Source organism: Triticum dicoccoides, chromosome 2A (assembly GCF_002162155.2).
Source record: "Triticum dicoccoides isolate Atlit2015 ecotype Zavitan chromosome 2A, WEW_v2.0, whole genome shotgun sequence".
Taxonomy (NCBI): domain Eukaryota; kingdom Viridiplantae; phylum Streptophyta; class Magnoliopsida; order Poales; family Poaceae; genus Triticum; species Triticum dicoccoides.
Genome location: NC_041382.1, coordinates 618,703,435 through 618,711,500, shown reverse-complemented (window position 1 = coordinate 618,711,500; position 8,066 = coordinate 618,703,435). Strand labels below are relative to the sequence as shown.

General features: G+C 50.3%; 1 protein-coding gene across 2 annotated transcripts; it reads left to right on the top strand.

Annotated features, from left to right (window-relative positions):
• The first annotated feature begins 1,624 nt into the window (after positions 1-1,624).
• LOC119355783 (WD repeat-containing protein 44-like) lies at positions 1,625-7,116 on the top strand. 2 transcript variants are annotated; one of them, XM_037622661.1, is made up of 7 exons: positions 1,625-3,176; positions 4,822-4,912; positions 5,011-5,168; positions 5,240-5,291; positions 5,402-5,484; positions 5,571-5,676; positions 6,138-7,116. In XM_037622661.1, exons 1-7 carry the CDS (start codon positions 1,884-1,886, stop codon positions 6,722-6,724), a joined length of 2,370 nt encoding a protein of 789 aa, XP_037478558.1. In that variant the 5' UTR covers positions 1,625-1,883; the 3' UTR covers positions 6,725-7,116. The 2 variants fall into 2 exon arrangements, with proteins under 2 accessions (XP_037478558.1, XP_037478559.1); XM_037622662.1 differs by having other exon boundaries at positions 1,627-3,176; positions 5,583-5,676.
• The last annotated feature ends 950 nt before the right edge of the window (positions 7,117-8,066 follow it).

The window sequence follows — 8,066 nt, the reverse complement described above, 5'->3', positions numbered from 1 at the left end:
TCTTCGCCCAACTCCTCTTCGGCCACCTCCCAATGATCCCAAATTGAATCGTAATTGAGATCATCTAGCCCCAACGCATCTGAGGACTCCAAAGACGCCAATAATTTGGTCGTGTTCCTCTCCACACAACGACAACAATACCAACAAACTCCATCATCATTGGGCATCAGCAATCACCATCAAATTCATTGTCCGAAATGAAAAATAAGTTTTTTTACCTTGTTGGCATTTCCTAGAGCACTTGGCGGTCGCGGCCCTTTTTGCCGGCTGTGGCGGCCGGGCGCGCTGGAGCAGTGGTTGTAAGGGTGGCTGGAGACGTTGCACGAGGCGTTGGGAGTGGACGGAGGGCCGGAGTGGCCTTCTTCTTCGCGGCCGCCTCCGCGAGGGCCGCCGCCGCAATCGTCAGTTTCCTAGCTCTCTTGCCATCGGCGGGAGCGGCGGGAGGATGATCGACGATCGTCGGAGAGGCAGTGGCCACCCCGGCGGCCTTCATCACGGTTGGAGCCGGTGCTTTTGGTCGGTGGAGATTTTTTATCTCCAACCTCTTTTTCAGTGTGGGCGGTGGCGCAAGGGTGGTTTTGGGTGGCGGGAGAGTCCTAGCTACCCACGTGCGACGGGGGCGGTCATCGGTGGTGACGGCGACGATGGGAAGGACACAGCCGCAAGGGCAAGAGAAAGAGGCGGGCACATTTTTACTCGCCGCGCGAGCGTTGAGTATATTTAGGCGACATGAGGTTTTTTCTAATATGAACGCTTTCGTCCATGTTGTGTTAAATTAAATGTTTATTAGTGATGATTAGAGATACGTAGGAGCCGGGATCGGTGAAAATGGACAAAATTGGTCCTTATCTGAAACTTTAACACAAAATGGCCCCAATCTAAAATATTTCATGAAATGGTCCCTTTTGCATGATGCCCGGGGCTAGGGCGCCATGCTAGATAGCATGACGCCCCGGGTTAGGGCGTCATGCTATTTGGCATGGCGTCTTAGGCCGGGGCGCCATGCTACATGTCGCTATCATGGCGCCCTAGCCCGGGGCGTCATGCTCTCTAGCATGGCGCCTTAGCTGCGGGCGTCATGCAAAAAAGGACCATTTCGTAAAATATTTTTAGACTGGGATCATTTTATGTTGAAGTTTTAGATAAGGGCTAGTTTGTTCATTTTCACCTGGGATCGGACCCGGCAAAGCCGTGGACGGTGCTCCGTCCACCGTGTTTTTGCACGGTGGCTTGTGCTCGCTCCTTGCTGAATCATGCTGTCGCGCCGGGCGCTTACGCCCGCAACGGCCGCGTGCGCGCGATCGGGGTGCAAACCGACGGACACCAGATGCGTGCGTGCCGCCGTGCTCCACGTTACGGCACAGGCTTACGGTTACGGGCACCGCACCGTGTCGGCCGGAGGATGGGTCGGGAGGGAGGGAAGGGATGGGCTCGTGACGGACACGGACACGCCAGTGCCACCGGCCGACGGCAAGGACAAGTGTGGCCGACCGGCCGAAAAGGCCAAGGCGGAGTACGACCGTCGACCGGCCCGACAGTAAACAGTAACCGGTGGTGGTAAACACAACCAAGGACTGCGACGACGACGCACGCGGGAGAGGGGTGGGGGTGGGGAGGGGAGAGGCATCGCGTCCCTCCGCAATAACAACGACGACGGCCTCGGCACCAACCACCACCGAGGCAGACGAGAGGGGGGGCGAGGGCAGGCACGAACCTGTCGCGATTCCGCCGACGACCTCGCGCGCGCGGGCGGGCCTCCCCTCCCGCTGCTGCCGGATCTGACCCCTCGTCGCGTACCCGCGTGATTCCGTCTCCCCCGCCGACCCCGCGAGCCGCAGCAGTTCCTCGCGGTGTTCGCCGAGGCGGTCAATGCGCGGGGGGAGATGAGCGGCGGCGAGGAGGAGGAGGACGAGGACGAGGAGGTGTTCTACGAGTCGCGGGACCGGGTCCTCTCCTCCTCCGGCTCCTCCACCTCCGCCTCCGACGACGATGACCACGCGCAGCAGCAGCAGCGACGCCGACGGGACGCCTACCCGCCTGCGGCGGCCGCGGCTGCGCTGGACCTGTGGACGTCGCAGCCGGCGCCCGTGCAGGAGCGCCGCAGGAGGCTCCTCCAGACGATGGGGCTCGCCGGGGACCCCTCCCTCGCGCGCCTCGAGATGGGCCGATCGGTCTCCTACGACAGGCCCGTCCGCCCGCCCATGCTCTCGCCCATGCCCCGATCCAGATCGGACGGCGCCGTGCCGGCCAAGCCGCCGCGAGGGGGCCGGGCCTCGTCGGGCTCCTCCGAGGCCATGCCGGAGGACGACGAGGCCGACCCCAGGTGCCTAATCCGGAACCTCGACGACGGCACCGAGTTCGTCGTCAAGGAAGAGTTTCAGCTTCGCGAGATCGGCACGGGCCGCCAGCTCACCCTGGAGCAGTTCCAGCTCTGCGTCGGCCGCTCTCCCATCGTGCAGGAGCTCATGCGCCGCCAGAACATTGCAAACGACGGCGCCTCCACTCCCATCCACAGGTCCAGCTCCGACTCCAGCAACGGCGCGGCCCGGCCCAGGCGCCGCATTAGCTGGCTTCGTACCATCCGCCACGTCGCTGGCTCGATGGTGGCCGGCTCCCGTGACCGCCGAAGCAGCGACGAGAAGGACACGTCATCGGAGAAGGGCGGACGCCGGTCCAGCTCAGCCACGGATGACAGCCAGGATAGCGCCGGCGCCGTGCACCATGGCCCAGAGCGCATTAAGGTGCGGCTGTACGGCAAGTCGTACAAGGAGCTCAGTGGGCTGTTCATGAACCAGGAGGTACCGGCGCACGACGGCTCTATCTGGAGTATCAAGTTTAGCCCCGATGGGCGCTACCTTGCAAGTGCTGGGGTGGACTGTGTGATCCATGTCTGGGAAGTGTTGGAGTTTGAAAGGAGACGAGAGGAGAATGGGGTGTCTAATCCATTCGTTGCAGTGATGTGCAATGGTTCGCCAGAGCCAACATTGGCCTTGGCCACTGTGGATGGGAGCCATTGGGATAAGAAACTCCGGGCGAGGGTCTCACAATGTCGGAAATCCAGTAGCTCAGACCGGTTGATGGTGCCAGAGCATGTGTTTGGACTGTCGGAAAAACCTGTCAAAACTTTTGAGGGGCATTCAGAGGATGTTCTTGATCTATGCTGGTCCAAGTCACAGGTATGATGTGTTGCTTCTCATTCTAATATCCTGAACTTGTTTCGTGTTGACTACAATGTGAGCACTGAATTTAATCCCACAACCCAATTTCTGCCCAATTTAGAAAGCTCTGTCGATTAATTAGTCCTCAATAATTTCATTTTTATTCTTAGGCTCTTAAAGGCAGAACTTGATAAGTACTGCATTGTTTGAGCAACCCCAAAGTTCTTTGCCATATTTGAGAGTCCAGCCATGCCAGACATTTAGAGTGTAGCTGACTGTAAATGATGAACTGACAAATAGCAAATCAAATTGTAGTGGTTTAGAAACACAGGCCATATTGTATGCAAACTGGTATCCTGTAGCTCTAAGCGATTACTACTTTGAAATCTGTTCTTCAAAAGGAAGGTTGTAATAATGCATAAAACTAACTGAACCTGCTGTCTGTCTTAAAGAAAGGAATGTGTTCTCCAAGCTTGCAGTTTGCCTGTTCTGGTAATTATTTCTATCTTGGTACATGTAGTGGCAATTGAATCAAACAGTAAAGTTAGTACCCAGACTGTAACATAAGCATTTCACACTGTAATGTTTGTAATTTCCCTTTCCTTTTCTTTTTCGAAATTAACTAGATAATACATGTTTCAAAATGTGATTTGAAGTACTTTAATTCCAAGAGTGTTAACTACTGGAGTTATCTTTATCATATTATCATGACACAAGCTTCTCAATTTAACCATATGATAGGTGGGAAGACTCATTTGCGTTTGAGTTTTCCAAAGGGATTAGATCTTAGAAATGTTGTATAAATTGAGATTGATTAGATACACAGAATGCTATACTGGATGTTCGGAAAGATTGTTGTGCTTTCTCGAGAGCAAACGAAGTTAAGATTGTCGTGCCTAAATTTACAGTGTTGGAAATATGTTGGGTTAAGTCTTTTCATTCATTGATGTAAAGCGTGATATGAGGTTTTGCAAAATTTAACCATCCACGGTAATAATGTGCTGTGCCAGTATATTTGAGCCTTATTTTTTGACTCCATTATTGCCGATTTTACCCCTTCTAGGCCAAGTTTATTCTAGGTTTAAGTGAAGGTCAAATCCATTCTACTAGACTTGCATGAAATAGTATGGAGTTATGTACCCATATGATTAGGATATCCCAGGTTTTAATAGTAAACCGAATTCTATATTATCCTTTATTTGTCGAATGTTCTTGCCCATGGGCTAATAACTATGTTAGGCTTAAATGTATCTTGGAGCGTCAGGAAATCTCTAGCATGTTGCATGACATACATGTTATTACTCATGGAGTTTGAATTTTAGTTGCCATTCAGTTATGATTTGTCTTACTGTCTAGAAACTAGGACCTGCACCTTGAAGTTTTCCGACATTTCTGATGTTCAGTATCATTCAGAAAGGTGATATGCATGATTATAGATTAGATGCATAAACATTGTTGGGTCCTTGTCACAGGCAGCTATAAGCGAACAATTATACCTTACTGTGCTAGCTACATATCCAAACTTCACAATTTGCAATAGTGAATCCAGCAATGCGTCCGAACTATGGTTGCTAGTTGCTACCACTGTTTGAATCTTGTAATAATATTTATTATGATCCGGGTGTCTTTACAAAATTTCTTACCTTAAACTTCATGTGTGCAGTACTTGCTTTCGTCTTCAATGGATAAAACAGTAAAGTTATGGAACATGTCAAGTGTATCATGTTTGAAAACGTTCTCACACTGTGACTATGGTAAGATTTCGATTTAATCATCAGTTTAGCTCACACATGGAATGCCTCTCACTCTGTCAGCATTATCCTCAGTTTTCCTTTATTGCTTTGCTTTCCAGTGACATGCATCCAGTTCAACCCTGTCGATGATAGATACTTCATTAGTGGTTCTCTGGATGAAAAGGTCCGCATCTGGAGCATTCCAAAACGTGAAATTGTTGATTGGCATGATCTGCATGAAATGGTCACTGCTGCTTGCTATACCCCTGATGGACAGGTTTGTATACTTTCGACCCTAAATGTGTTCCGTTTGTTAAGTTCTAACACCAAGTTTCATTTTCCCTGAAGAGTGCGTTAGTTGGTTCCCACAAGGGCAGCTGTCATCTTTATGACACATCGGGTCTCTCTCTCCCCTGCTCTGATGATTTATGACATTTTCAAGATTATTTTGTTGAATGTGTAGCTCTTACTTTTCCTTCAGAATTGACCCTTTGTGTGACCCTTTACCAGATAATAAGCTTATCCAAAAGAAACAAATTGACTTGCAAACTAAAAAGAAGAAGTCCCGCCAGAAGAAGATCACTGGATTTCAGGTGCTTACTTTTAAAGACTTCCGAATCTGTTCTGTTCTGACACCAGGCCATACAGATGATAACCTTGGTCTCTTACTGAATCATAGTTACTTGATCAGTTCCTTCCAGGGAGTTCTTCGAAGGTGCTCATCACATCTGCCGATTCACGGATCCGAGTTATTGATGATTTTGAACTAGTTCACAAATTTAAAGGTATCAAGGTCTTAACGAATCATAGCTACTGTGTCATACCATATTGCTATTATCTTCAAGGTTTGGCCGGTAATCTTTTCGAGACACTGTTGCTTTAAAGTTTACTTGTAGTTTTAGTCCTTGACCTGTTTAACCTATTTGCCACTATTACCTATCATTATATTTGCTGTATGAAAGTTCTGTTTAGAGTAGGGCTGCAGCTGTCAATCATGGTGTGGTAACCAGCTTATAAGCAATGCTATTTCTGCTGATTGATTGAATGTGAACGGTGGAGACCAGTTTCTGCTGTCATGTTCTTCTTTTCAGCAAAGCGCCAAAACTCGTCAGAATCCACTATGTTGAGTTGATAGCTCGTAATGTCCAATTAGCAATGTTAAAATACTCATCTCTTCCTTTTAGGACGGGATCTGATATCCGTATGTTTTGTCGGTTGCTGACGCCCTGTTCCTTCACATTTCCAGGTTTCCGTAACACCAACAGCCAAATCTCAGCTTGCTACGCAGCCAGAGGCAGATACGTGATCTCAGCGAGCGAAAACTCCCATGTGTACGTGTGGACAAACGACGACGGCCCTGACGAGCAAAGAAGCAGCAGCAGCAGCAGCAAGGGCGTCGTTTCTGTCGCAAATTCCTACGAGTACTTCTACTGCCGGGACGTGACGGTGGCCGCCGCCTTGCCATCCACGGCGGGGTCAGCGGCGACGTCCCGGACCAACTCCAGGAGGAAGCACCAGGAGCTGGATTGTGTGTCCGAGTATCCTCTGCCGCACGCAGGAGACGGAGATTCCTCTGATTTCCAGCAGCAGCAGAGCCGCGATGACCTAAGCAACGGTTCGAACCACAGCGGCGGCGACAGAGCGTCTGCGACCTGGCCCGAGGAGCTCATGACGCCGACGAAACAGAGCCCGCGGTCCAGCACCAGTCTCCCCGACGGTGACGGCGCCGGGCAGGCCCCGAGCCGGTCGGCCTGGGGCATGGCCATCGCCACGGCAGGCAGTGGGGGTCAGATCAGGATACTCCAGAATTTTGGGTTTCCCGTCAGAGTATAGTAGCAGCAGTAGGGGGTGATTTTTGTGTGTAAATAGGTGGGAGATGCGGCTGGTTTGCTGTTAGCGGTGTTCGAGTTCCGTGCGAATGCGATTTGGGTGTAGCTGATGCGTGCTTACTCGACTAACGACGACGGCCTTGTTCGTTTGTACGCCCACATGATGATAGTGGAGCCCGAGAAAGCGCCTGCCCCGGCTGGAGTGAAATCTCTGGCCACACCCATTTGTATCTGCTTTTCCACTCTTGTCCGCTCCGGCTCTCCGCTCAATTCTTTAGTTCCCTTGTGTGTGTGTGTGTGTGTTTTTGTTACCCTTTCTGACATATTCTTGTAAGGGAAAAAAATCTCAGGTGTATACATACATGCAGATAGAGAAGCGAAGGACGAGTTTTCTTAGTGGTGGATTCGTTATACAAGTGGCCTTCCAGGTCTTCTCATACGGGAGGGAGCTAGGAAGAGAATAATAAAATCTCGAGTTCTGAAGCTTTTGGGCTGCATTTCCTGTATGTGTATGCTCTATCGTTCCACTGTGGGTTGCTTTGCTTGGACTGATGGAATCCCTGCTACTAATTGCACCGACATCGCGCGCGGCGATGAATGCGGCCACGGTAGCAGCCTGAGGGAGGCACAGGAGATTTCCTGCGATGTGATACTACTGACCCGACGCGCACCGAAAGGGACGACACCAGAACGCACGGCCGTCACACAACAAAGGACATGTCCGGTGACTTGCAATCAGACAGTGGAGTGTGGCCAATCAAAACCGGTGCCACTTTCCAGATGCGCCGTCTCCGTTGAATTGAATCCTCCGGTTTCTGATTTACCATCTGCAACTCCACAAACTTCAAGATCGTGCTGGACGTGTGTCATGCCATGGCTGCTGACACCACTGTGTGGCGGCGACGTGCCAACTAACCGGTCCATGGCCCACGGTTTAGTGCGAGTCTTTGTCGACTGAGGTGGCCTCACTAGATGAGATCAGATGGTTTAGTCAACGCATTTATTTATTAGCAAATAAAACAAGCAAAAATGAGTGGAAATAGATCGACCCAGATAAAAGTGATCAACATGCCTCACAATCCTCATGGGACTTCTCAAGTCAAGAAAAAAATGAGCTTGCACATCATAGTGTTTCCAAATAAAATAATATAACCACTTCTAAATACTCCTAAATTATAAGCATGAGTACATGTAAAAATGAAAGTCATGCAGCTGTGTAGGAAGAGTAGAGTGCACAATGTTGCCAAGCACGACCTTGCGCGAGCTCGGCCGAGGGTCACAATATATCAACACTAGAGCTTCGCATTTAATAAACAACATGAAAAAAAACAATTCGAGTAACACCT